The 27,189-nt window shown below is 64.8% G+C and overlaps 1 protein-coding gene across 1 annotated transcript; it reads right to left on the bottom strand.

Annotated features, from left to right (window-relative positions):
* Nucleotides 1-171: 171 nt before the first annotated feature.
* COL8A2 (collagen type VIII alpha 2 chain) lies at nt 172-19,999 on the bottom strand. Its single transcript, XM_072723846.1, has 4 exons — nt 19,885-19,999; nt 13,193-13,236; nt 4,640-4,832; nt 172-3,722 (listed from the first exon to the last, which is right to left on the bottom strand). The coding sequence occupies exons 3-4, from the start codon at nt 4,815-4,817 to the stop codon at nt 1,804-1,806; spliced, it is 2,097 nt and encodes a 698-aa protein (XP_072579947.1). The 5' UTR covers nt 4,818-4,832; nt 13,193-13,236; nt 19,885-19,999; the 3' UTR covers nt 172-1,803.
* Between the last annotated feature and the right edge of the window lie 7,190 nt (nt 20,000-27,189).

Genomic DNA, 27,189 nt, shown 5'->3' with positions numbered 1-27,189 from the left:
CCCAGCTCCAGTCACCGCCTCGCTTCAGTTGCATCATGCCTATTGGCATTCACTCGGAGCTCCCCTGATATGCTGGTGACAGGACCCTGGCGAGGGACGCACGCTCCCCGAGAGGAGTGCTGAGCCAGAGCCGGGAGGCCCTGGGCCCCAGCCCAGCTCCAGGCCCGCATGGCTGTTTTATACGACAAGTTTTATTGAGATTGTGTCCATACAGTCAGTCAACACTGCTGTCTTTCTTTTCAAAAAGAAGTACCCCCCCTCTTTTTCCTTTCGATTCCCAAGTGCATTTTTCCGAATCTTCTGTGACACAGGGCACGTGACAGGTTACGCAGAACACAAAGCTTCCTATACCAAGTTAGACATGAAATTACTAAGGAAAACATTCAAACCTTAATCTTAACAACGTAACGCCCTAGGGTCAGGCCCGGGCCGTGCCGAGCTGCTGCAGTTCTCATAGTTCAAACTTGGCGTCGCTTATCAAAGCTCGTCAAGTGGACACGTGGGACTGACATCCCCCGATGCTCCGGGGACCCTGGCCACCCCTCCCGCGAGGTTGCGGGAACGGCCTTCGGCAGAAACCAAGTCCTGCGCCGGCCCGGGCTCCCTGGGAGCAAAGTTCCCCACCGCGGCCCCTCCCTGGCCTCCCGGATGGCCGGGCCTCGGCCCGGGGGAGGCGGAGCGAGGGCCCCACCAGGCTGGCTCGACGCCCCTTGGTTCCCCTGGGTCCCGGGATCGGGATTCGCCAGGAGCCCTGGCCGGAGCCTGTGCGGGTGTCCCCGTGCACGGGCAGCCCACGTCAGGGAAACGGGTCGGGAGGCGCGGCCGGGGCACAGCTCTGAACCAGAAGCCGCCGCCACCGTCTCCCCCGCGGGCAGCCGAGCAGACGGGGCCCCACAGGTGACCCGGGTCCCACGGGCGCGGTGGGCCAGGCCCGGCCTGGGGAGGCCTAAGAGACTGGCAGAAACCTCAGGACTCTGCTCCTTGCAGGGGGGGCTCCTGGAGCCCATCCTCAGGCCTCAGCCTCGGGGGCCTCCACCCCGCATAGAGCAGGGGGAAGGAGAGGAAGCCCGCAGGCTGCCCCTCGGGGAACCCACGTCCCAGGCTCCTGTGCACCTTGTTCTGAGGGCCGAGGGCCGGGGCGGAGGCTCCGGGCTCGGGGAGCTTGGGTCGGCGGGGGCCGGGGGCTGTCCCCCCGCAGGTGATGGGACAAAGGGCGGGCACTGGTGTTCCCCTGCGGTCGCAGCCGGAGCAGAAGAGGGGTGTGCCCCTCCCACGGCCCCCGCCTGCACCTGCCGTGATGCCAGCGCATCACCCGGGGCTGCAGTCCTGGCAGAGTGTCCCCACGGGCCGCCTCAATGCCCCCCCCATTGCTCCCCCCCCCATGCAAAACCCCTTTTGGCGGAGCCAGGGGCATGGTAGAGCCCCGGTAGAGGGCGCGCAGGGAGGGCGAGGCGTGGGCCGTGTCTCCCTGGGGGCTCCGTCCCCCTCGGCCCGGAGCTGAGAAGCAGCAGCTCCCCACCCACCACCTGAGGGCTGGGGGCTCCGGCCACTGGGCTGAGCGTCCTGGGGTCCTGCCCGCGCGGCACAGACGCCGGGGGGGACAGGAGCGCAGGCCAGCCCCTCCTGGAAACCACCGGGCCCCGTGGAGGGAGGGACCAGGCCAGCCTCCTCGGGCCACGGCCACGGCCACCCCTGCCTCCGCGTCCGCTCAGCCTTTGGTGTCTTCCTTTAAATGGAGGTTCCTGTAACTGAGGTCTCTACCGCTAAGGAGGCGGCGGCCGAGGCGGCAGGGCGCCCGCGCTGTTATGTGGGGCAGAGCAAGAAGCCCGAAAAGGAGGAGTGGATGTACTCGGTGGAGTAGAGGCCGTTGGCCTGGTCCGAGGGCATCTGCACCCACACCTGGTCGTTGGGCCGCAGCTGCAGCACCGCCCCGCCTGACGCCTGGTCCAAGTAGCCCTTCTTGTACTCGTCGTAGGTGTAGGTGGCCGGCACGTTGTTCTTGTACAGGGCCACCCACACGTTGGTGCCCTTGACGTGCACGTGGTAGGCAAAGTAGTAGACGCCGCCCACGGGGCAGGTGAAGATGCCGGTGGCCGGGTTGTAGCCGCTGTGGCCGTTGTACAGAGTCCGGTCGAACTTGACGGGCATCCCAGAGGCGGGGAAGGGCGACGTGAGCACAGCGGTGAAGGCGGGCGTGGCGTGGGCCGACAGCTCCCCCAGGCCGAACTGCGGCTTGCCCCCCTTGCCCAACACGGCACCCTCCACGCCGCCGTTGGGCAGGTGTAGGCCGGCCACCCCAGTCTCATCCAAGGCCCCGGGGGCGCCCGGGGGCCCTGGGGGCCCGGGAGGCCCAGGAGGGCCAGTGAGGCCTGGGGAGCCGGGGACCCCCGGGGGCCCCACAGGCCCAGCCACTCCCGGTTCCCCCACTCGCCCCTCTCCAGGGGTCCCAGGTAAGCCAGGTTCTCCCTTCAGGCCCGGCAGTCCCTGGGGCCCGATAGGACCGGCTGGGCCCTGGAGCCCGGGGATTCCTGAGGGGCCCCTCAGGCCGGGCTGTCCGGGGAGCCCCAAGTCTCCTTTCTGCCCCAGGGCTCCTGCCACCCCCGGTCCCCCAGGGCGGCCTGTGAAACCTGGCTCACCTTTGGGCCCAGTTGGTCCTGGGGGTCCGTGGGCCCCAGGGAGTCCCCTCTCTCCTGGGGGCCCAGGTTTCCCAGCCAGGCCAGTAGGTCCCTGGTCACCCCGAATACCAGCCACTCCTGGGGGTCCTCCAGGCCCCACTTCCCCCTTGGGCCCTGGGGGCCCACGTCTGCCAGGGAGTCCTGCAGACCCTGGAAGTCCCGGGGGTCCCCCAAGGCCCTGTGGGCCCTGCTCTCCTGGCTCCCCATCCTCCCCTGGCTCCCCCCTGTCCCCCAAGAGTCCTGGGACCCCAGCTGGGCCCCTGTCCCCCTTGGGGCCTGGCAGTCCTGGTACCCCATAGCCCGTGGGGCCTATCAGGCCGGGGAGGCCCCGGGCTCCTGGTTCCCCTTTGGCCCCTGCTGGGCCCTGTGGCCCTGGCACCCCTGCTGCCCCAGGGACCCCCACACCATCCACTCCAGGGGGCCCTTTTGGGCCCAGAGCCCCTGGCTCCCCCCTGGGTCCTGGCACCCCGGGAGGCCCCGACTCCCCCTTATCTCCAGGGGCCCCAGGAAGCCCATCCAAACCTGGTTTGCCCAAGCCAGCTGGACCAGGGAGGCCAGGGGGTCCAGGGGCGCCTCCCTGCCCTGGGGCCCCGGGTAGCCCTGGCTGCCCCACTCCATTATCCCCCTTGAGGCCTCGATCACCTGGGGGCCCAGGCTCCCCCTGGGGCCCTGGCTCCCCCCCGAACCCTGGAGGCCCCGGCACCCCTTGGGGGCCTGGCTTCCCAGGGACAGCGATGCCTGAGGGCCCAGGGAGGCCAGGAGGTCCTGGGGGCCCCCGAAGGCCCTGGTCCCCCCGAATCCCCGGCTCCCCCCGAAGCCCTGGCTGTCCTGGGGGTCCAGCCTTGCCTGGGAGCCCTGGGGGACCAGCCTTGCCCATCCGGGAGAAGCCAGGGGGGCCGGCGGGGCCAGGCTGCCCATGCAGCCCCGGCTTTCCCGTGCCCGGTTTTCCTGGGAAGCCAGGAGGGCCAGGGGGGCCCCGAGGCCCCGGCTTCCCAGGCGGACCGGGCTCGCCTTTCAGGTCCATCGGCAGCAGCGGTAGAGGCATTTCTGGGGGGAGAGAGAGAGAAGGGGCAGTCAGGGGCCTGGCGGGTGCAGACTCCGGGGCCATCCACCCCCGCCGCGGGGTCCCCCCATGTCTGCCCCTCCGCGCACTCGCGGCAGGTGGGGTTAGGCGTTTGGGTCCAGAGGCCCTCCCAAGGGCTCCCAGCACCCAACCTGCCCAGGCCTGGCGCCCGGGGGAGCTTGGGGTCACGCTCATCCCTGCACGACCTGGAGGTGGAGTGGCCGCCAGGTGGCGCCAGCAGCCCTCCTCGGAGCCAGTCGGACCCGCCCCGCCCCGCCCCGTCCCGCCCCGCGGGAGAGCACCCCTGTCTGGGGCGCACCCCGCTCCAGGCCGCTCAGGGGTCCCTGGAGCCCTGGAGCGGTGTCAGGAAGAAAAGGGAACGCGTGGGGGGGGCGGGGAGATCGCTGGGGAGGCAGGAGGCAGGGAGGTGGGGGGAGATCGCGGGGGGGCGGGAGGCAGGAGGTGGGGGGAGAGCACTGGTGGGGGGAGAGCGCGGGGGGCGGGGCAGGGAGGTGGGGGGAGAGCACTGGTGGGGGAGAGCGCGGGGGGCGGGGCAGGGAGGTGGGGGGAGAGCGCGGGGGGCGGGGCAGGGAGGTGGGGGGTGAGCACTGGTGGGGGGAGAGCGCGGGGGGGCGGGGCAGGGAGGTGGGGGGAGAGCGCGGGGGGCGGGGCAGGGAGGTGGGGGGAGAGCGCGGGGGGGCGGGGCAGGGAGGTGGGGGGAGAGCGCGGGGGGGCGGGGCAGGGAGGTGGGGGGAGAGCGCGGGGGGGCGGGGCAGGGAGGTGGGGGGAGAGCGCGGGGGGGCGGGGCAGGGAGGTGGGAGGCAGGAGGCAGGAGGCAGGAGGCAGGAGGGGGGCTGGAGGGGGGCGGGGCTGCCGGGCGCCGCGGCGGGGTTAGGCTCACCCAGGTACTGGCCCTTGCCCTCGCGGAAGGGCGGCCCCGCGGGTCCCTTGTGCATGGGCTGCACGTACTTCACGGGCGCGTAGCCCGCGGCGCCGCCTGCCCCGCCTCCGGTGGCCGCGCGGGGCCCGCAGCCGAGCAGCAGCGGCAGCAGCGGCAGCAGCGCCAGGGGCCCCCGCATGGCTCCGCCGACCTGCTGCGGGAGGACCGCGGGGCGTCAGGCGGGCGGGCGCGGCTCCCGGGCTCCCGGGCTCCCGGGTCGGCACCGAGGCCGCCGCTCCCTGCGCCCCCGCGCCCCCGCCCCGGGGCTCCCGGCCCTGCCCGACGCCAGCGCCCCCAGCAGCCCCCTGCCCCGCGCCCCCCCGCCGCTGAGCCTGACACCCTGGGCCGGTGCTGCCCCGGGGCCGCCGCCCTCCGTGCCCCCCGCCCCCCTGACGGCGGCGGCTCATTACCGCCCTCAGCCCCATTTCCCAGGGGACAGAGCTGCCGGACGCAAAAGGCAGCGAGCGGGGTCGACGCTGCGGTGCTTGGGTGGCGTCCGAGGCCTTTTAAAATCTAGTCTGTGGGGCACCTGGTGGCTCAGCGGTTGGGCGCCTGCCTTGGGCTCAGGTCGTGACCCCGGGGTCCCGGGATCGAGTCCCGCGTCCTGCTCCCCGCATGGAGCCTGCTTCTCCCTCTGCCTGGGTCTCTGCGTCTCTGTCTCTCTCTGTGTCTCATGAATGAATAAATAAAATCTTTATAAATAAATAAATAAATAAATAAACAAACAAACAAACAAACAAACTTGTTGAATCAAGCACAGTAAAAGGGCCAGCCGTACAGCATGGGAACTGTCTCAATACATTTCTTATTTTGACTTATTTTGATTTTATTTTTTAAAGATTTTATTTATTCATTCATGAGAGACACACACAGGGAGAGCAAGAGAGAGAGAATGAGGCAGAGACACAGGCAGAGGGAGAAGCAGGCTCCATGCAGGGAGCCCGACATGGGACTCGATCCTGGGTCTCCAGGATCAGGCCCTGGACCTAAGGCGGTGCTAAATTGCTAAGCCACTGGGGCTGCCCTATTTTAACCTTTATTTATTTATTTATTTCTATTTTAACTTTTAAAAAAGACTTTATTTATTTGAGAGAGAATGAGAGCAAAAGATATCACAGAGGGAGAGGGAGAAGGCTCCCCACTGAGCAGGGAGCCCAATGTGGGGGCTCCATCCCAGGACCCCAGGCTCACAATCTGAGCCAAAGGCAGACACGTCACCAACTGAGGCACCCAGAGGGCCTCCAAGATGTTATTCATAAAAAGCCGGACTAACAGGGACGCCCGGGTGGCTCAGGGGTTGGGTGCCTGCCTTCAGCTCAGGTCATGACCCCGGGGTCCTGGGATCGAGTCCCGCATGGGCCCCCCAGAATGGAGGCTGCTTCTCCCTCTCTCTGTGTCTCTCATGAGTAAATAAATACAATCTTCAAAAAAAAAAAAAAAAAAGGCGGACTAACAAGCTGCTCCCCAGGGCGGCTGTGCTGTGGATGCCTTCACCCCTCAACACTGCAAGGAGAGACTACGTGGCACTTTGAGCATTTTGAACATCCGAGGACAGTCCCCTCTCCCCAGCCCCCTGCCCCGGGCTCCCTTAACCCCCAGGGGCCTCTGCACATCGTGCCAACTGAACGAGGGGTCGGGGGGTGCACACCCGACGGTGCAGGCGGGGAGCGAGGCCCCCCTGTGCTGCGCTGGGTCCGGGTCAGGAGGTGCTGCCCCGCGCTCCCCCAAGCCCAGGTCACACAGCGGGAGGAGTGAACGCGGGGCGAGGAGGCCGCGAAAGTGTCCACCAGCGACCCGCGTGGTGACCTCGGGCAGGCAGGTCCCTGGAGCTCCCCTGAGCCCCCCCCCCGCCCCGCGCAGGAACGTCCGCCTTGGGGCTCCCCAACCCGGGGCGCTGCAGCTCTGCCTCCAGAGCCCTCTTGATGCGCTCCAAGGCTCACGTGCTTATAGGCCCACTTTACAGATGGCAAAAGGGAGGCGCGGGGCCGTGGGAATCCTGCCAGGATGGGCCTCCGCAGCCGGGGGCGCCCTCGGGCCGAGGGAGGTATGGCCCTAACCTTCGCCCCAGCCTCACAGCACCCACAAACCAGGCGTCTCGCTCCCGAGCCCCAGCCCCTACCCAGCCTCTGGGAGGGGCAGGGCCGTCCTGCACCGGCCCCCTGCGCACCCGCACACCCAGCCACCCAGCCACCCAGCCAGAAGCTCGGCCCGGTGGGTGCCCGGTGCCCGGTGGGTGTGCAGGGCGGCTGCAGGCGCCTCGGGCTTGGCTGGAAAGGGCCCTGAGGCAGAGGACGTGGGGGAGCCCAGGCACGCAGGACCCCCCGGCCAGACCCCGAGTCCAGGGGGACCCCAGGCAGAGCCCCCCCAGCTCCCCACCTGCCAATGTCCTCGCCAGCCGCAAAGCCTCCCTGCCTCACCCTGGGGCTCCCTAACCTGGCCGCGTCCCAGCAACTCCTGCCACCGAGGGCGACAGGCCGGCCGCAGGACCCCAGAGGGATCAGGCTCCCGGTCCACCCCCACCATCAGACCCGGGGCTTTGCTCAGTGATTTCATTCCCACGAGGCCCCTGGGAAGCAGGAGCCCCCCCACTCCTGTCCCCCTATGAGGTGCCCAAGGGCGCCAGCAGGCAGCCAGGGTCTGAGCATGGGCGTCAGGACTCCAGGGTGGGGCAGAGGGGACAGGACAGCAGGACAGACACGGATGGACAGACAGGCGGGTGTGAGGAGAGAGCAGGCCAGCGCCTGGAGGGCCGGGCGGACATGAGCCCGCAGCCTTGAGGCCAGGTGGCTGAGCCTGCCTGCGGGTGGCCCAGGGCGACGGCGCCCCCCGTGGGACACACTGGCCCCAGCCCGGCCGCCTCCCTCACAGGCACCGCGTCCCCCCTGGCCCTGGCTCCCCCACTTGGGGCCCCGCGCACCGGCAGGTGGACTCTCAACATCCTTGGGCATCCGGAGCCCGCGGGGTGCCCGCCCCGTCGGGCCGTGGCCCTCTGGCTGTGTCACTGTGTCCCCACTGCGTGCTCAGCGCAGGGCCGCTTGCGCAGGTCGACTGAACTCAAGTCACTGTCAAGTCTAAAGTCACTCAGTCCTTCCCTTTGAGTGGACACGTGTCACCCCCCAGGAGCCCCTCCCCGGGCCAGGGGCGCGGACTAGACGGGAAGGGGGAGCATTCACGCGGCCTCCGTCAGAGGCCCTGGGCTGAGGACAGCCGAGCAGGCCAGGCGGGGGCGTCAGGGCACGGGCAGGGCGCTGGGGCTCTGCTCTGGGACCTCAGGCGACCCACCAGCCTCTCGGGTGACCCTGGGTGCGGCTGGCAGGCGTGAGGCGGGTGAGGTGGGTGCGCAAGGAGGCGCTGATCCGGGGCATCGTGAGGCCGAGGTGTTTGCACAGCTGCAAGTCCTCAGCGGGGATTTCCCCCTTTTCAGCAAATCCCCGTAAAATGGCGTTTTGCCCAAGTCAGCATTTTGCGGCCGCCTGGGCCTCCTCCCGGGGCGGTGGGGCCCGGGCTCCAGGGCCTCCAACCAGGCAGGGGCGCGGCCGGCGGAGGTGGCCCCATACAGAGCCCGCCACGGGCGCCCGCTGACGGTGACCCGCCCGGCCTCAGGGTCCTGCCCTGCAGACACCCCAGCCCTGCGATCTGATGGGGGAGGCTCCCGGGGAGCACGCGCGCTGCGGCCTGGCCCCATCAGGGCTGGGGCAACCCCTCCCGCCCCCATGCCTCAGCCCCCCTGCCCCAGGCCCTCCTGCTCCCCTGCCCCTCTTGCCCCCCTGCCCCCAGCCCCTCCTGTCGTTTTGCCCTCCTACCCCCAGCCCCTCCTGCCCCTCCTGCCCCCCTGCCCCAGCCCCTCCTGCCCCCATGCCCCAGCCCCTCCTGCCCCTCCTGCACCCCTGCCCCAGCCCCTCCTGCCCCCCTGCCCCAGCCCCTCCTGTCGTTCTGCCCTCCTACCCCCAGCCCCTCCTGCCCCAGCTCCTCCTGCCCCCCCTGGCCCCAGCCCCTCCTGCCCCTCTGCCCCAGCCCCTCCTGCCCCTCCTGCCCCCCTGCCACAGCCCCTCCTGCCCCCCTGCCCCAGGCTCTCCTCCCCCCTGCCCCAGACCCTCCTGCCCCCAGCGCCTCCTGCCCCCAATCCCTCCTGCCCTTCTGTCCTCCTACCCCCAGCCCCTCCTGCCCCAGCCCCTCCTGCCCCCCTGCCCCAGCCCCTCCTGCCCTCCTGCCCCCCAGCCCCTCCTACCCTCCTGCCCCCCTGCCCCAGCCCCTCCTGCCCCCACCCAGGCGAGGAGCAGGCAGCAGGGCCCTGTGGCCAAACCACAGGTATGTTATGAGGCGCTTCCTGTTGTGGAGACATTTCTCAGGGATCGGCTCCCTACTGCCTCCCGCCTCCCCGCTCAGCCTCCCCCTCCGCCCCCCAACCTGGGGCCCCCACCCCCTGTCCCGGCCCCTCCGCCCGTCTCTGCTACCCCACAGGCCCTCCGTCTGGGGGTCCAGCCCCGGGGAGCCCTCAGGGCCCTGCTCTGGCGCAGCGCCCGGGGGCTGTGCGACTCACAAGTGACTTAACCTCCTGAACCCCAGTGTCCTCCCGAGTGCAAGGGTGAACAGAGGGGAGCTAAGTGGGCCCCCCAAGTGCGCTCTATCCCCCGGCCCTGGTGGCCGCAACGATCTCCTCCATCTAACCTCAGTTTCTCCTCCTGCAAAGCAGCACCTTTTCCTCTTCCGACACTCAGGTGACTGGCTGCCAGCCAAAGGCCAGGACCTCAGGCAAGTCTCAAAGCCAATTTTCTGGCCTTCCAGAAAATTCTTCCCTGCCTGACTAGGGGTCCCCCAGCTGCTCAGGACTAGGATGCAGCCCGGGCCCCAGACAGGAGCAGAGGAGCAGCCGTCCTCACCCACTGGGCACGGTGCCCACCCCGGCCCAGCCCGGCAGCTCCAGACTCGCCAGGCCTCCCCCTACAGCCCCCCTCCTTCCCAGATCCTGGGCATTGGGGAGCCCTCTCCTGTCCTCCTTAACTGAGGCTCAGACGGGAGGAGTGTCGGGGCCTCCCACTGTCTGTGGGTGCACCCATCTCCTGTTCACACGGCCAACCGCAGCTCCCCAGCGCCCTCACCCCTCCCCAGCCACCTCAGCCAAGCTCTTGGACAGGATGTCTCTAACCCTCACCCCCTCCTGCCCCCAGCGAGGAATCCTGCCTGTGGCCCTGCTCCCCTCCCTGCTGGAAAGGCTCCTCCTCCCTCCTCCCCCTGCCCTCTGTGCAGACCCAGGCTCCCCCAAGGAGCCAGCTCCGGCCTCTCCCCTGCCCTCTCTGCAGACCCAGGCTTGCCCCAAGTTGCTGGGTCCGGCGTCACCTCTCCTCCGGATGTTCCCCTGCAGTTTGCGGCTGTCGCCAGCCCAGTCCCTATCCCACCCCTGAGGGCTCCCACATCTGCCTCTACCTGCGTCCTCACCTGAGCCTGAGCACTTTCACCGGCTGCCCGCCCCCCCCATGCCTCCACCACAACTGCTGTCACTATCTTGTCCCCATTACTTGCTTCTTTCCGGCTCCCAAGGGCCCAGGCCAGATACTGGACATCATGTCTGACCTTCCATCCCTGCAGGGCTGTGAGGCGTCTCTGCAGCCTGCACAACGCCTTAGCACTGCCCTCCTTCCAGCACAGTCGGTACTCTCGTTGCCTCTCCCGGGTGCCCTTGTACAGTAACCAACCTGCACAACTGTGCAGGACAGCCCTGTTCCTTTATCTGTACGCCCTCAATCCAATCCTGTAGACTCTCCTCGACTTTTCTCACTTTTATTCCTTCCCCTCCTTCCCCAAAGTCTCTACAGACCTTGTAGTTTCCCAATACACAGCCCAGGTGCCTCCCAGCCGTTATGTTACATTGTCAAATCCTCACCTGCATTATCATAGCAGCGTCTCTCCTGCCCTCACCCTCAGCTTCTCTTCTGTGTGTGGACCACGCTTGGGCACAGTTGTGTGCACGGCCCTCCCCTGCTCTGGATCCTCTCTGGCTCCCTAGTACCGACTCAGTGAATCCTATGCTATGCTGCAATTGGCGGGACCTCCCGGGAGAGGAGGCCGTGCTGGGACCCAGTTGGACGTGGACCAACGAATATGCCCCACGGAGAGCGGCGGTTGAGGGTGAGCCTGGCAAAACCCTGAGCTCACAAGTGGGGCATGCCTGCTGACAGTCAGATGGAGGAGGGGGAGGGGAGGAGGAGGAAGGGGAGGAGAGGAGGGGGAGGGGGAGGACAGGAGGGGGAGGGGGAGGAGGGGGCCTACCTGCTACAGGAGCCACGCGGGTGTGTGCACACCTGTCCCCTTCCTCTGGTCTCTGTGTCTCTGAACCCGGATGCTCACCTGCCTGTGCCTCTCAGGCACCTCATCCACTCTCACTGTTGCGTTTCTGCTCATCTCCACGACCCCATTTGTCCCTCTCCTCTCCCATGTCCTTGAACCTGGATCCCTGTGTTCCAGGCTCTGTAAGTCTCTGGCTGTCAGTCACTTGATGGAACCTTCTGGAAGGCCAGCATTTGTGGCCCTAATGCCCACGCTAACGTCAGGCCTGGGTCTCACCTCCTTGGGTGGAGACTCGTGGAGCTCGCGGACCTTGGGACCAACAGGACTCGCTGGGCCCCTCACAGCTCAGGGCCCAGGCCGGAGGATCGCTCCCAGACCAGAGCCGCCTGGGATCTGGGGCCTGAGGGGTGGCGGGGAGCAGCCAGGCTGAGGGCCACCTCATGGTCCGGGGCACTGCTCCCCGCCCAGCTTGTCTCGCCGACCAGGCTCCGTTCTGCCCAGACGCCCAACACCCCCACCTGTGCGGGTGAGGCTCGCAGACCACAGGACCCCCATCTGGGACGCAGCACCCTAAGGAGGCGGGGGCCAGGCCGAAGCGCCAGGGCCCCGGGGAGTAACGGGGGACGTTCCAACTGAGAGCAGAGCACACCACTGGGCAGGGAAGGCGGGGGCCCCCAGGGGCAGGCCCCCCACAGGCACAAAACTTCGGGTCTGGAGCTCAATGGGGAGAGACACAGACGGGGGATAAGACCAGGGCTTCACCAGCCAGGGTTCTGGGGCCGCAGGGGGGCCGACGCCGCCCTCTTGGGAAGAACAGCGCATGCAAAGGAGAGAGGCGCCGCCGCAGCCCGGAGCCCCAGCATCCTCCGACCCAGACACCCCAACCTTCCATTTCCCTCTACCCGCCTGTCTGCCTGTGCCTTACAGGCCTCTCTGCCCAGAGTCCCTGCCTTTGTCCTCGAAGCCAGCATGTTATTCCTTTAGGACAGCTCAGATGCCTCCTCCTCCAAGCAGCCTTCCCTGCCTCCCTCAGGTGGAATAGCTCCTCCTCCGGGGCACCTCTTCTCCACCCCCCACTTCATCCCTTCCCGGGGTACAGTAGGTGCTCACAGGGTCTGCAGCCTGGTGCCCCAGCCTAGGCCTCCGACAACCCCCTCCCACCTCCAGCCCCGCCTGCAGGATGGCTTCCCACAGGGCCCCCTTGTCTTTGGGGTCCTTCCAGCACCCTGCTCAGCCCTGGGGCACAGGGGGGCCTTGGGCCTGGGGCACAGCGGGGGCTTGGGCCGAATCTCCCTCCCTCCCACGGGGGATCGGGTCGGCCTCTTAGGCTCTGAGAGGGGGAGAAGTCACCCGCTCTCCTGGGAGGGGCAGCTTGAGGCCTAACCACTTCCAGGGAGGTGGGAACAGCCAGCTGGGGGCAGAAGAACCAGGAGGAGGCCCAGCAGAGGGCAGGACTCAGGGCAAAATGTGTCCTCAGGCAGGTGGCCAGGGGACCGGTCCTCCCTGCTAAGGGGCTCCAGTCTCAGCTGGTGACATTGCTCACTTCCCAGCAGAAGCCTTGAACTTCTGAGCAGGACTGAACATGGAAATGTCCCCCCCACCCGCCCCAGCCACCCTGAGCCCCAGGCCGCGGGCAGGGCCTTGACGGCAGCCAATCCCTTGCCTTCTGGTTCACATTTGCAGCCTTTTCCGGAGCGCCACCCGCCGCCCGCTGCCTCCGCGAGCCGGCCAAGATTCCAGAGCCTTCGCGGCTTCCCCGCGATCAGTGGCGGCGGCAGGAGGAGCCGGGCTGGGCTGGGAGGGGGCCCGGCGGGAGCGTAGCCAGGCCACTGCACTGGGGCAGGCCAAGCAAACACGGGCCGCGCCAAGGAGCCGGGGCGAAATAGCTCACAAATGAGAAAAAGCTGCTTCCGAGTTGGGCTGAGGTTTTAAAGCCCAGGCCGCAGGGAGGTGAGGTCACCTGCAGCAGCAGGGAGGTGAGGTCACCTGCAGAGCAGCAGGGAGGTGAGGTCACCTGCAGAGCAGGGAGGTGAGGTCACCTGCAGAGCAGGGAGGTGAGGTCACCTGCAGAGCAGCAGGGAGGTAAGGTCACCTGCTGCTAGGATGCTAGGACAGCCTGGCTTGGGAGGGGCTTCGGGGGCAGTGGGAGGGACCCAAGGGGGACAGTGCGGGGGTGGGGGTGGGGAGTGGGGGGGATGTCAGGAAGGTGTGCCCCCAGATCCAGCTTACCTCTCAGGTCGGAGGGCCTCTGAAGGTCCCGGCAAAGCCAAAGCCTGGGGACAGGAAAGAGGGAGACAGTGAGGAAGCTGCCAGAAGCCAGGAAGCCTGATGCCCCGACCCACAGCCACTCAGGCCCTGCTGCAGGAGCCCCTGCTGGAAACTGGCACCTCAGCCCCTCACCTCATGGAGTCAGCCCCCGCCCCCGCACTGTCTCCCTTTATTCCAGGCACACTTGGCAGCTGCCCGCGGGTGCTGGGCTGTGGGGACCGAGTTCCTCCCACCCCAGGGCCCAGGCTCAGGAAGCTCCTTCTTCGCACCAGGATCCAGCCTGAGAAGGCCCTACTGGCTGTCGGGCCCTGGGCCAGGTGACCCCTGCCACAGGCTAGGGCTCCTATCTGAGGAAGCTCCTGCGCTGTGGGGAGCCCAGGCCGCACAGAGAACCTGCTGGGCCTTCACCCCACTGGCTACAACCTCCCGCCCTGCATTGTAGGCGCACAAAGCAGGGGACACTGCCTCCGCCTTGAATCCTCCCCAGAGGCTGCACACAGGATGGGGGATGGGATGTGGATCCTGAAGGGTGCTTAGGAGCCTGAACGGCTGACAAGTCAGACAAGGAATCCCGCGCACCCGGGAAGGTCCAGAAGCGCCCTGGGGTTCAGAGGACATGCCGGGGCCACCGAGGGAGGAGCCTCGAAGGCCGCGCTGACGTTTCTTTGGAAGGCCACAGGTTGCTGAGTGGGGGGGCCACGTGATGGGGCCTGGATGGTCGGGTCCCCGTTCCTGCCTCCGTCAGTCACGCCTGGTCCATGTCACACGACCGTGCACAAGGAAGCCGAGGTGTCGTCCAGGCCAGATGCGACTCCCGAGAGGGTGGGGAGGGGACACCCCGCCAGCCCACCTGGCAGGGCAGCCAGCGGCAGCGTCACTCTCTCCCTAGCTGCGAGCTCGCCTCTGCCTCCCCCATGGAAACTCTGACACTCGGCCCTGTGTCTTGCTGCACAAGCAGCCAGACGCCGAAGCCAGCAGCTCCCAGGCCTCCCCTCCGCCTCGGCCAAGACCTGCCTCCATCCGGCCACTGAACACGACCCCCCAGGGGCTAGGGGGCTCCCCCGAGGGTGCAGGCTGGCAGGTGCAGGCTGAATGGGAGGGCCTCTGGGGCCCCCACCTCCAGCCCCACCAGGAGGCCCCGGGAGTGACAGGTGTCTGACCTGGCCATTTACTGGGGTGGTGGCCAGGGCCGAGGGGACGGCAGGAACGTGCGAGCGCTGCAGCCCCCCCAAAGGACGAGGAAAATTAAAACAAAGAAACAGAAGAACCAACGAATCCCAGCAACTGCTCCGTGTGCACCTACGAGGAGCCGGGCGCTGGGGTCCGTCATGGATTATCTCCTGTCATCCTCACGACGGCCCAGGGAAGTAGGAACTGTCTTCCCCTTTTAGAGCTGGAGGAACCAAGGGACGGAGAGGTCACCCGGCTGGCTCAAGGGCACACGACGCACAGGGGGGGGTGGGGGGGTAGAGGCTGCCTAGGACCGCAGGCTGCTGGCCCCCCCCCCGGGCCCCTCGGCCTCCGCACCACGAGGGACGCTCGGAGTGAGGAGGGCTAGCGGGGCTCAGCCCCCCGGGAGAGGCCTGCGGGTCAGACACAGAGACACGGGGCCCACCTGCCGCTGGCTCCCCAGCCCACCCCCGGAGCCCCTAGTGACAACGCTAAGTCCCAAGTACGTTTCATGCACCTGACACACAGCACTAGGCATGCTCCCGGCATCATGTCACCCAACTGTAGCCTAACCCTGGGAGCTGGGAATTGCTGTGCGTTCTTCTGAGGAGGAAGCAGTGAGATCCAGGGGGGTGACATCCATCCTGCAAGGTTATGGGGCTGGGACGCACAGGGGCCCGATCTGAACTTTGGGGCCAGACCCAGGACAGCTGGTTTTCCTGGAGCCTCCTGCCCTGGAGCCCCGGGGCCCCGTGCCCGCGTCTCCTCCACCCCACTTGTGTGCCAGCCGCACCCACTGGCCCTGGGGACAGGCAGGGCTGGGGACACGACAGAGGCAACCCTCGAGGGCCTAGGGAACCTCCTGCAGGTGACCCAGGCTCCCTCCAAAACGGCACGCTGGGCTGGGTGGGGGGGTGTGCCAGGGCAGCGCCCCGAGTGCACTTCAGGGGGCCTATTTCTAACCTCCACCCGCCACCAGCCTTCCCTAATCTCCTTGAGCTCCTCCCCTGGCGACATCTCCTGTTTGCACGGAGCCCGCCCGCTGCCAGCTGAATCCCAGGCCAGGCTGGGGGGACAGTATGCACCCCCGCCCCCCCGCCAGCCTCTCCGCAAAGGGTCCCCGCAGAGGCTGGCCAGGGTCCCACGCCCGCCGCCCCACCCCAACTTTCAGAACAGTGGGTCTCCCCTGGAGATGCGCTCATGGGGGGAGTCCCCCATTTTTGGAGCAGGCCCAGGCTGAGTGTTGATTGAAAAATCCTACAGGGTCAAGAGCCCAGCGGCCTGGGTTCAACTCCCCGCCCCAGACCCCTTGCTAGCATCATCCGTGCCTGCGCCTCAGCAGCTTCATCCATAAAATGGGATCAAATCCTGTTCCTGGAGCAGGTGCGAGGATGAAGCGAGCTCATTTCATAGAGGGACCTTCCTGCCGAATTTGCCTCCTGGGAACGTCCAATAAACGTTCACTATTATTTCACTATTCTTATTATAGTTATCATCACCTGGCCGCCTCCATGAAGCCCCCCGGGGTTAGTATCAGAAACTCTGTCTCACAGATGAAGACCCAGGGATCACCCACGCAGCCGGTGGGGGCCGGTCCCCCCTTGGGGCTAAGCTGAGGGAGCCCTGGGGGGGGCGGGGTCCCTGGCCCCTCCCGTGAGCTCCCCCTCCCCGCCAGACTCTGCTGCCGCTGCAGGAGGGGACTCTGCATTCCTGGCTAAGCGGCCGGATTTGCTGTGCTCCCGGAACTATGAAAAGAATGTTTGCCACGAGCCGTGGTCGCCTGTCAGAGGAGCATGGCCTGAAGGGCCCACGCAGAGTGCACGGCCGCCAGCAGCCGCCGGTGGGGACAGGGAGCCGGACACAGGGCGAGAGTGTGGACAGGGATGGGACAGGGATGGACGTCGCAGGGCCGCGCCCCTGGGATCCTCCGGGAACAGAGAGATGACCCCTCCACTCCCCCACCGACGGCACCCCTGCCCATCTCATACATGGGGTTATAGGGCCCCAGAGGAGAAGCCCCCCAGGTCCCACAGCAGCCAGTGGCAAAATTGAGACCCGGAACTGGGGCTCCTTCCTTCCAGGGGCCGCCCTCCCTCGTAGGGCCTGCCAGGACCACAGCAGCTCTTAGATACTAGAAAACACCACCCACACAAGCCAGGCGTCCGCACAGACCTGGGAGTGAATCCCAATGCGGCACTCGGCAGGGCGACACTTGGCCCGATTGCTGACCGAGCCACCACTTTCCCCTCTGTTAAATGGGCCATTGATTCCTGCCTTGCAGCATTGCGACAAAGACCAAATGAGACCTGTGAACAGAGGACCGGGTACACAGCAGGTGCCCAATAAACTTAATGTGACCTACTTTCAAGGGGACAGAAGGAATTTATGTTAGAGAAGCTTGGGTGACAAAGTCTCCGATGGGCCTTGCTAGTGGGGCGGCCTCTGCGAGGAAGCAGGCCTGAGGCTGGGTTCGGGGCCGCTGGTTCAGTTCTGCCCTGGCTGCTGTGAGGCCTCAGGCAGGCCCCTCTAGGAGTCTCCACGAGCCCACCCGTGAGACAAGCCTGTGATACCGCATGGCTCAAGGCACTAACCCCGCCCCCCTCCTGCCCTCCAGGAGCCAGGAAGCTCCGCCAGTTCAGGCTGCATGGGGAGGGTCACCTCCCAATTCAAACCTTTCCAAAAATCTGAATGGAAGCAGGGCCAAGTCCTCCCACGTCCCGTCCCAGGATCCGCCCGGAGAGGGGTAACAACACTGAGCAGAAGTCTGGGTGAAAGTCCCAGGTGTGTGACTCGGGGCCACTCCTTAGCTCTCTGCAAGTAAAATGACCCCAGAGACAAGCATTCGCATTCCTGTTTTACAGATGGGGAAACTGAGGCTACCAGAGATGGGAAGCCAAGCCTGCACTCAAGACCCATGGTCTACACCCCAGCACCCTGGAAGCACCTACAGAACAGAGTGGGTCCGGAATTCCCTTCCTGGGAGTGGGACTCCCCTGGCTGATGTTTGGGCACTCGTGTGCGCACATCTGGGTTCACCACCCACTCAGGCTTCCGCACACACCCCAGGCCTCCCAGGCACTATGCCCTGCAGCTCATGGCCACGCTCGACACCCAGCCCCTCGCCATCTCAGCATACCAGGCGCCGGGGGCCAAACCCACATCCAAACCCATATTCACCTGCCTCATCTGGGGACAGGCCACAGTCACCTGGTACACAGGTCCTGGCCCACCCTCTCCTCACCCCCACGGCCAGTCACTGAGGCCTCACCAGTCTCTCCCCTTCCTCCTTTCCATCTATTTCTTTCTCTCATCCCCATGGCAACCACCCACCCCAGCCCCCATGGCTTCCCCTCCAACGGCCCAGCTTCCTCCGTGAGGTACTGGCCTTGTAGGATCTCCTTTCGTCCAGGCCCCCAGAGCAGCCACAGAGACGCCCAGGTTGCATCCTTTCTCTGGTCAACGCCCTTGGAAACCTGACCCCAAAGCAGTGCTCACTCACTCCCCCCCCACACACTCGTTGCCCCATTATGTCAGCCACCAATTACTCACTGTCCCCTACAGGAGCCTCCCCACCTGCACACCTTGGCACCTGCCGCTCCCCCTGCCCGGGGTGGCTTCCAATCACCCTTTCCACCCCCTGCACCTGTCAAAGTCCACGTTCTCCTCGGAAGTCCCCTCTGTGGTGCTGCCTCCCTCATAGCCCCTCCCGTCTGCACTTCGGCTTGCAGGGGGCCTCCCTGCCGTGGACCTCAATGGGCACCCTGAGACACAGCTGCGCCCCATATGAGAGGCCCCTATGCCTCTCTGGCTTCCACTCCAACTCTGTAAGTGCCTCGGGCCACAGATGGGACCCACTCACTGAGGCCCCACTGTCCCACAAGGAGAGCCCCATGTCTGCCACTGCGGGTCTGCAGGGGCTGGGGGCCAGCAGGGCTGGGAGACTGGGGCTCTGCTAACCCTGGGCCTGGCTCGGAGCAGGGGCAGGGGAGGTCTTGGGGCACGGGGGGCAGTTAGGCGAACAGCCCTGTTCGGGATCCTTCCCTCCCTCTCACTAGCAGACACATTTACTTCCATTGTTTCTTTCCCCTTCCACTGAGCCCAAGAGCGGAAACACTCATTTTCACTCCAATGGACAGAGTGAAACCGGAGAAAGAGACCCCGTGTCTGAGTGTGAGTGTGAGAGAGTGCGTGTGTGTGTTGTCCTGTCTGAGTATGTCTGGCTGGGCTGTGGGGGGCCTGCCGTGTGTCTGTAGGAGTTTGGGTGTGCGTGTGCGCACACGCCTGCCCAGTCACTTTAGCAGCCGTGGCCGTGTGTGTTCAGTAGAGCAGGTTCCCATGTGTGGCTGCGTGTCACCGTCACTGGGAGGGAGGGTAGCCACGTGTGACCGTGTGTGTCTGGGGTGCACCCTCCTCGTTTTGGGGGGATTGTCCGGGGATCTGTTGGTGTGCACGGCCCAGCAGGAGGCCGGCGGAGCGCCCAGGCCCTGCCCAGGGCTGCCAGCCGTCCCGCGGGGTTCGTGCCAGCCAGGCCCCAGCCCCATCCGGGGTCTAGAGTGGCCCCAGAGAACACTGCATCGGCTCGCTCGCTGGCCCGCCAGGGAGGACCCCCAGGCTGCCTGAGCCGCCGCCACCAAGCCGCCCACCGTTGCAAACACCTGGGGCGGCTCCCTGGAGGCCACTGTCCCCAGGGGTGCCCCCAGGACGGCGGGGCCCCGCCACCAGCCCAGGGCACAGCTCTAGGCCGGAGGCACCGGAGGCCCACGGCATTGCCAGGGCCCGCGGGCCGACGGGAACCTTGTCACACACCCGGGGGGCTCACCCCAGCACACACGGACAGACGCACAGCCTCCCAACACCCTGGCAGACGCTCACTGCTCCCCACACCCCACAGGCTCACACTCAGGTGCACACACACACACACACACACAGGCGGACTCAACGGGGCTTGCCTTCCCCGGGCGGCCACTCCCGAGTCCCTCTGGCTCCTCTGGCTGCCGAGGGCCACTGGCCCTGGGGCTCCCGGGACCACTGTGTCCCCAGCCTCAGAACAGACACCCAGGGGCGCTTGGGCTGCAGTCCTCTCAGCCCTACAGGTCCCAGTGGGGCAAACCAGGGGTCTGGACGGGGGCCAGTAAGCCAGACGGCAGAGAGACGGGGAGCTGGGAGGGCGGGCTGGGGGCCGGGGGGCCTGGGGCTGGGGGACCCTAAGCCCAGCCCGTCCTGTCCTGCGCCGCCGGCGGGGCAGCGGCGTGGCTCTCGGGTCACAGGTGGGGAGGGAGGCTCCCCAGGTGGGGGTGTGCCCGGAGGAGCCTCAGCATCTGGGGCGCCGTGCTCCGCTCCGGGAGGGGAAGGGAGGAGAGGCCTAGAGGCCTGTACCCGGGATCCTGCGGGGAGCCGGGCGGGAGCGGGATGGGGATGGGCATACGCATCCCAGCGCCCACCCCGGCCCGAGCCGCCCCCCCACCCTCGCCAGCCTCCGTTACCTGCAGGGGCGCCGCCGGCCTCCGCTGCGGGCCTCGCGGGCCTCCCTCCCGGGCCTCCGGGGCTCCCGCGCGCGGGCTCCGGGCTGGGCGCCGTCGGGGTCGGGCAGGGCTCCGCGTCCTGTGCCGGCGGCCCGCGGGCTGCAGGGGTGCGCGGGGGAGGGCGGGGCGCGGCGGGCGGGCGGGGGCGGGGCCTCCTCCCTCCTCCCTCCTCCCTCCCCCCCCTCCTCTTTCCGCAGCCTCCGCCAGGCCTGCGCCCCGGGCCTCGACGGCGCCCCCGCTCCCCTCGGCTCCCTGCGCCCGCCCGCGGCCTGCCCTGGGGGGTCCCCGGCTGGAGCTGGCCGCACTTCCCCCCAGGGGACCGGGAAGCCGCAGAAGCTGGGGCGGAGCGCTGTGACCCGGTCAGGCTGTGCCTTAGGAAGAGCCCCCCACGTCTGTTTAGCAGACAAGAGGCCGGGACCCCCCTGGAGGACGCTGCTAGAATCATCGGGGCTAGTCCACACAGTGGGGGTTGGAGGGAAGGGTCAGGGGAGGAGGTAAGGAGGTGGAACAGGTAGGACTTGGGTGTAGGGGTAAGGGGCAAGGACAGGGGTGAAGGGAGGAGGGGCAAGGACAGCGCCCAGGTTTGAGGTTAGGCATGGGCGGGGTGGGCCGCAAGGAGGGTGGTCAGAAGGTGCGTGGAACATGCCTGTGGGGTTTCCATGTATCCATAAGGGAAGTGAGAGGCGGGGGCTGGAGATTCAAGGCCTGTGGTGACAGACGATGACCGAATGACCAATGACAGATGACTGACGCCACCTAGGCTATGCCTAGGGAAGGTGTGCAGGGAGACGAGGAAGCCCACGCCAGGACCAGGATGCGGGAGACCCCCACATTCAAAGGGTATGCAGAGGAAGAGGGTCAGCAAAACAGACCAGGAAGGGGACAGGGCAAACCGGGAGAGCAGTGACTCAGAAGGCAAAGGCATGGAGTGTTCCAGAAGGCCAGGGAGTGCCCCTCCCCCCAGGGTCAGGTGTCACAGGAAAGTATCTTTGGGACCAGTGATTAGGGACTGTTGGGGGGGGACAGGGGAGGAGCCAGGCTGCAGAGGCTAAAGGAACAGCCTCAGGGGAGGTAGAGGCAGCAAGTGAAGTGGAGGAGGTCAGATGAACTGGGGCCAGGAGCAGGGGGCTTGGGGTGCGTGTGTGTGCGTGTGAGTGTTCTAAGCGGGAAATGGCTGAGCCGTCAACAGGTCTAGGAAAGGAGCAGGGAGGGCCAGCGGCAGCCTGTCTGGGGTCTGGGCCCACCTCCACCGTCCCCTCCCCTTCCTCCCGCCTGCCCTCCAAGGACCTCCCGCTTTGCTGTCCCCCGGCCAAGGTACACAGCAGCCCCACCGCTCCTCCGTGGGGCCTCTCACCCTTGCCCACCTCCAGGGCCTGGGCCCACTCCTGTCCTTCTCCTCTGACTGGGGGGGGCGGGGGTTGCAAGAGGTCTCTGGCTCTGGCCTCCCGGGGGGAGGCACCCTGGAAGGGACCACAGGGGCCCAGGCCGGGACAGTGCCCTAGGAAGGGGAGGGGGCTGGTTGGCCGGGGACCTGAGAGGACACTGGCTGGGGTGGAGAACCGCGCCCTCCCCCAGAGCTGGTTCGAGAACCAGGCCCTTGATAGGGATCCGATGGGTAGGGGGGGCAGTGGGGGGGGAGCTAAGGAGCAGGGGCCGGACGTTGACAGCATGGACTCTGGAATTAGACTGCCTGGGTTCAAGTCCAAGTGCTCCAGTCCCCAGCTGCACGCCCTTAAGCAAGTCACCTAACCTCTCTGGGTTCCGTTTCCTCATCTGCAAAGCTCGGGGGTGGGGGTAGCTGTGAGGATGAAACCCCCCAATGCTCGAGAGCAGAGCTCTGAGTGCGAGCCGCTCTTAGAGCGATGATGGGTGCTCAGTGAAGGAGGGGGAGCTGAGGCGCGCAGGCGATGGGGCGGCTGTGCTGAGGAAGGGGTCCTGTGAGCATCGCACCCTCGCCAGGCCCTGCCGGTCCCACCCCTGGTTCTCCTGACTCACTCCCCGAACTTCCCTGAGGCCTTGGGGCCTGATGCTCTGTGGCACACGGGGTCCCCACCCCCTCTCTTCTTCTTCTGCCAAATGCCCTGCAGGGGGAAGGAGCGCAGCTCCCTCATTCAACGCCCCCTACGAGCCTGAGTGGGGCCCAGTCCTGCTGTCCCGTAGCCCTGGGGTTCACTGGACTCTCCTGGTGGGGCTCAGCTGCCCACCCCCGCACAGAGGCTGGCACAGCCTCGCCATGACCTTGCCACAGCTGCCTGCTTGTCCACCAGCACTTTGCATAGCAAACTTCCAGGCAGGAAATGAGTGTCCTAGAGCCAGATGTCCGCAGACTCTCCCATCAGGGCTCACCTCTGGGCCAGGCCGTCCCAGTCGCCAGGGGCTTCCACCTTCGCTTTGTCCCTGGTGGTGTCTGGGTAGCAGAGGGTCGGCTCTGCCAGGGGTCACCTGCTGTGTGGCCTTGAACAAATTACTGCCCCTCTCTGGGCCTCAGCTCCCTCAGCCACAAGAGTTAGGCTGGCAGAGATGATTCGAGGACTCTCCTATGATACCCAGCTGGCTCCGGCAGGAGAGCATGTGACTCTTGATCTTGCCGTTGTGCGTTCGAGCCCCAAATTGGGCACAGACATCACTTAAAAAAAATTTTTTTTTTAAAGATTTTATTTGGGCAGCCCGGGTGGCTCAGTGGTTTAGTGCTGCCTTTGGCCCAGGACGTGATCCTGGAGACCCGGGATCGAGTCCCACGTCAAGCTCCCTGCACAGAGCCTGCTTCTCCCTCTGCCTGTGTCTCTGCCTCTCTCTGTCTGTGTCTCTCATGAATAAATAAAATCTTTAAAAAAAAATTTTTTTTAAATAAAGATTTTATTTATTCATTTCACACACACACACACACACACACACACAGAGGATAAGCAGGGGGAGCAGCAGAGGGAGAGGGAGAAGCAAACTCCCTGCTGAGCAGGGAGCCCGACACAGGACCCTGGGATCATGACCTGAGCTGAAGACAGACACTTAATTGACTGAGCCACCCAGGCCCCCTTACTTAATTTTTTTTTAATTTTATTATTTAAAAATAAAAAAAAAATTTTTTAAAGGACTGGTCTAGACCTGAGCAGGCCTATCAAATGAGGTGGGTGTTTAAAATGAACCAGATGAGGGTCCCCTGGGTGGCTCAGCGGTTTAGTGCCGCCTGCAGCCCAGGGTGTGATCCCAGAGACCCGGAATCGAGTCCTTCGTTGGGCTCCCTGCATGGAGCCTGCTTCTCCCTCTGCCTATGTCTCTGCCTCTGTCTCTCTCTGTGTGTGTCTCTCATGAATAAATAAATAAGATCTTTTATAAAAATAAATAAAATAAATAATAAAAAAGAAATAAAAAATAAGAAAAATAAAATGAACCAGACGAGGCATGTAACCTGCTTAGCGCAGCCCCTGGCGGAGCCAATGCTGGCAGCCGCCCGATGGTTCAGAGCATGGGCTGAGGAGTCGAGCAGACCTGGGTTTGGATCCCAGTTCTGTTTCTCTGTGACTGTGGGCAAGTGACCTCATTTCTCCAAACCTCAAATTCCTCCTCTTTAAAAGAGGGATACTGATAGTCCCGAAAGATAACAGCGAAGTCTCCCAAGGCTCTTCCTCCACGCCAGGCACTATTTAATCCTCACAAACCCTTTGAGGTTGCTATTATCGCAGGACCCACTTTGTAGATGGAAAAACTGAGGTGCCGAGGGTTAACTGACTCACCCACAGTGACATCGCTGGGAAGTGGGCGAGCTGGCTCCCAGGCTGACCCGCTGTGCCGCGGGGCCTCTTGGAAGACAGACTTAATATAAAGTCTACACAGGCCAGGCGCATAGAAGTGACTCAGTTAATGTGCATAATCTTTATTGCTGTTACCATGATTCCCCCATTCATTCTAAATTTCTATCTTGATCTGCCAGTAAGAAAACTCTCGAGGCTCCAAGCACCCCAGGTTGGAGCCTCGGGAGGGCCTGGATGGAACCTTCCTCTTGCCACCGTTCCATCTGTCTGGCAAGCTGAGGACGGGGGAGGGATGTTTGCACAGATGTGTGGCCCAGGGTGTGCAGATAGTCTGGGGAGGGGTGTGGTGCTGACAAATTCCTGCTGCACCAGGGCCTTGGCCACTCTGCACCCCACCCCCTGTCCCCACCCCCCCAACTTGCACATCTGCTGGAGGACTGACAAGTCCTGGGAAGTCCTTCCCTCTGTCTCGCCTTCCTTACTTCTTTTCAGTTGCCAGAGGCCTCTCCTGCAGGCCTAGAGAAGTAGAGACCCTCCTGCAACCCCCGCCACCTCCTTCACGTCCACCCCAGGGGATCTCTCAGCCCCATCCTCAAAAATCCCAGTAATGCGGTGGAAATTCAAGTTACCTTCAATGTTCTAATCTTATAACAATTTTGCTTCAATCAATGTCTAAATGTGACCACATGTGCCCAGACCACCCAAGGCCCCGGCTGGTGGCTTGGTGGGGGGAGTGGCGAGCTCCTGAAGGGCTGGAGGGCCGAGGGCTGGCTCTGGAAGGGCTCCTGGGGAGGAAGTCTGCTGGTCGCTGGGCCCTCCCTCTGCTTTCCCCTGGCCTGCCCTCCCTTCCTCACCTCCTCTCTGGCAGGCGGGGAAGCATGGCAGACCGTGCTTGGAGTCTACTTGGAGTTCTACTCTCTCCTGGACATCTGGGCTTGGGGACAGCTGGGGACTCACACAAATGGAGGCCAGGGCTGGCTTCGCGGCCATGCCCGCCTGTGTGGTCACACAGAGCTCCCCGCTCAGACGGGCTCAGTTTACTGCTCCGCTGGGTCATCTTGAAATTCATAACGAGTTTCGAACAAGGGGCTCTACATTTTCATTTTGCGCTGAGTCCCATAAATTGTGTAGCTGGTCCCGGTGGAGGTCCACACCTCCCCACCCTCTAGGGGCCCTTCTCACTTCCTCCTCACTCTCAGTCAATGTGCAGTCAACAAACATTTACTGAGCACCTACTTCATGTTGAAAAGTAGCCCTGGATGCTTGGGGATGCAGGGGTGAACACTGCAGACCCAGCCCTGGGTTCCCAAAATTCCTCTCTGCACACACCGAGCCCCTCAGAGATGCACGTGCAGTAGTTTTCCAAGACAGCACACTAATAATCCTACCTGCCAGTTAGGGAACTCCACACACTTCATCTTGTTTTATCCTCAAAACAGTTCGTAAAGTAAGCACTATTATAATCCCCATTACAAAAATATGTATTTATTTGAGAGAGAGAGAGAGAGCGAGCACAGCAGGGGGAGAGGCAGAGGGAGGGGGAGAGGGAGAAGCAGGCTCCCCCAGTGCAGGGCTCCTCCCAGGACCCGGGATCATGACCTGAGCCGAAGGTAGGTGCTTCACCGACGGAGCCACCGGACCTCCCCATAATCAGATGGAAAAAAACCGATGCTCAGAGTTCAAATCCTTTGCTCAGTGTCACGTAGCCAGTAAGGAGCAGAGTCAGGACTCACCTCTACCTCTCGTCCCCTCCCTGCCACCACCCCTGCTTTAGGCTGCTCCCCGAGCGACAGCAGCCACCAGCCTCTCCCTGGCCCAGTGCCTCCGGCACAGGGCTCCACGTTTGTAAAATGAAGGAGTTTTGTTAATTTTTTTTTTTATTTAATTATGATAGTCACAGAGAGAGAGAGAGAGAGAGGCAGAGACACAGGCAGAGGGAGAAGCAGGCTCCATGCACCGGAACCCGACGTGGGACTCGATCCCGGGTCTCCAGGATCGCGCCCTGGGCCAAAGGCAGGCGCCAAACCGCTGCGCCACCCAGGGATCCCGAAGGAGTTTTGTTAAATGAAAGGAACACAAGGAGACAGACGCACACTAACACCCAAACACTTACACCCAGAACACATATCGCAGAGCTTGGTGTCCAATACTGGACGATTTGGGTTTGAGTCCTGAACCTACTAGGCCGCAGCGGCGTGCCTCAGTTTCCCCACCTTCAGAATGGACACAGGGGTAGGGGCGTGGTGAAGGCTAAAGGAGAAATACATGCGAGGCTCTGAGGCCGGCGCTGATTGGCACCTAGTCACACTTCGATAAATACTAGCTGTTGCTACGAGTAACATTTGTCATCCACACTCACTCGCGTGCGCTCTCCTGCCGTCACCTCTTCCTCCTGGCCCTCCCGAGCCCAGCTCCATCCTAGCTGTGTCCATGGCTGACAGGCCAGGCTCTGGAGCCAGGAGGGAAGAGCAGCGGCTTCTCTGGGCGCCCCTGGGGGCTGTACCTGGACAGGCCCACGCAGAGGGAGGGGGCGGCTCCTCTGCAGCTCCGGATGCATCAGAGAGGGCTTCCTGGAGGAGGCCTCCACCCAAACCAGAGGAGCGAGCCAGCTCCAGCAGAGGTAAGACGGTGCTGCCTGCTGCCATTGGCTCCTCCGTTGCCCCTCACAACACCCAGCCCCTGACTTCTTCGGCAGTGCCCTTCCTCCACCCCCATCCCCACAGTAGAAACTTTCCTCTCCTCCTGCCAGGAGCGTAAATTACCCCCAGGAATGCGCTGAGTCCCACAGCTCCCCTGGCAGTGGCCCTCGGCTGTCCTAGGGTCAGGCCTGGCGCGCCATCAAAGGCCGGATCGGATCGGTAACAGCAAGGCTCCCCGCCCCTCCCACCGGCCCTTTGGCTTCCAGGGAGCAGCACATGGTAGCACTTAAGCTCCCAGAGAACGGGAGGATGCTTTCCTGCACCCCTCCCCACCGTCCACAATGAACTACTTGTTAGGAGACTGTTTTAATTTTACTTAATGCAATTTCTGTTGCCACCTCCTTCTCTGGATGCCCAGCACAAATACAGGGGAGGCCAAGCCACCGAGGAAATGTTACGGGGGGGGGGGGGGGGGGGCGGGGGCGTGGGGCCGGAGGGGGCCAGTTCTGGTGCTCTGGGCTCCACTCAGGAAGTAAGGGGGTTGATGAGGGGAGGGCTCAGGGCTAGCGTGTGCAACTAGGGCCAGCAGGGGAGTTCGGGGGACGCACAAAGGGCTCTTCCCACTGCCCTGGGCCCAGGAGGCAGGTCATCAGGCCCGGTAGCACGCAAGCCTTGCTGTCAGACCCTAGGGAGAGCCCCGGAGAAGGGGGCGCTTCCAGGTCCTGAGCAGCCTCTGGAGTCCGGCCATCAGGTGCGTCTCCCAGCAAATTATGAAAAGCAGGGCTCCAAGGGTCACCCTGGGACAGGAGAGTGGGGATCTGGGGACCCCTGGTGGCCCAAGGCTGCAGAGCAACACCTCTCTGAGGTCCACCTAGCGG

Source organism: Vulpes vulpes, chromosome 10 (assembly GCF_048418805.1).
Source record: "Vulpes vulpes isolate BD-2025 chromosome 10, VulVul3, whole genome shotgun sequence".
Classification (NCBI taxonomy): domain Eukaryota; kingdom Metazoa; phylum Chordata; class Mammalia; order Carnivora; family Canidae; genus Vulpes; species Vulpes vulpes.
The sequence above is the reverse complement of the archived record's forward strand: the minus strand, read 5'-3'. Positions and strand labels throughout refer to the sequence as shown.

What these genes read in the sequence shown, in the direction of transcription:
- COL8A2 (XM_072723846.1), bottom strand. Translation starts at nt 4,817, where the DNA reads ATGCGGGGGCCCCTGGCGCTGCTGCCGCTGCTGCCGCTGCTGCTCGGC. An exon ending in GGGCAAGGGCCAGTACCTGG is followed by an intron (nt 3,723 to 4,639) that starts GTGAGCCTAACC and finishes CTCTCCCCCCAG; the next exon opens with AAATGCCTCTACCGCTGCTG.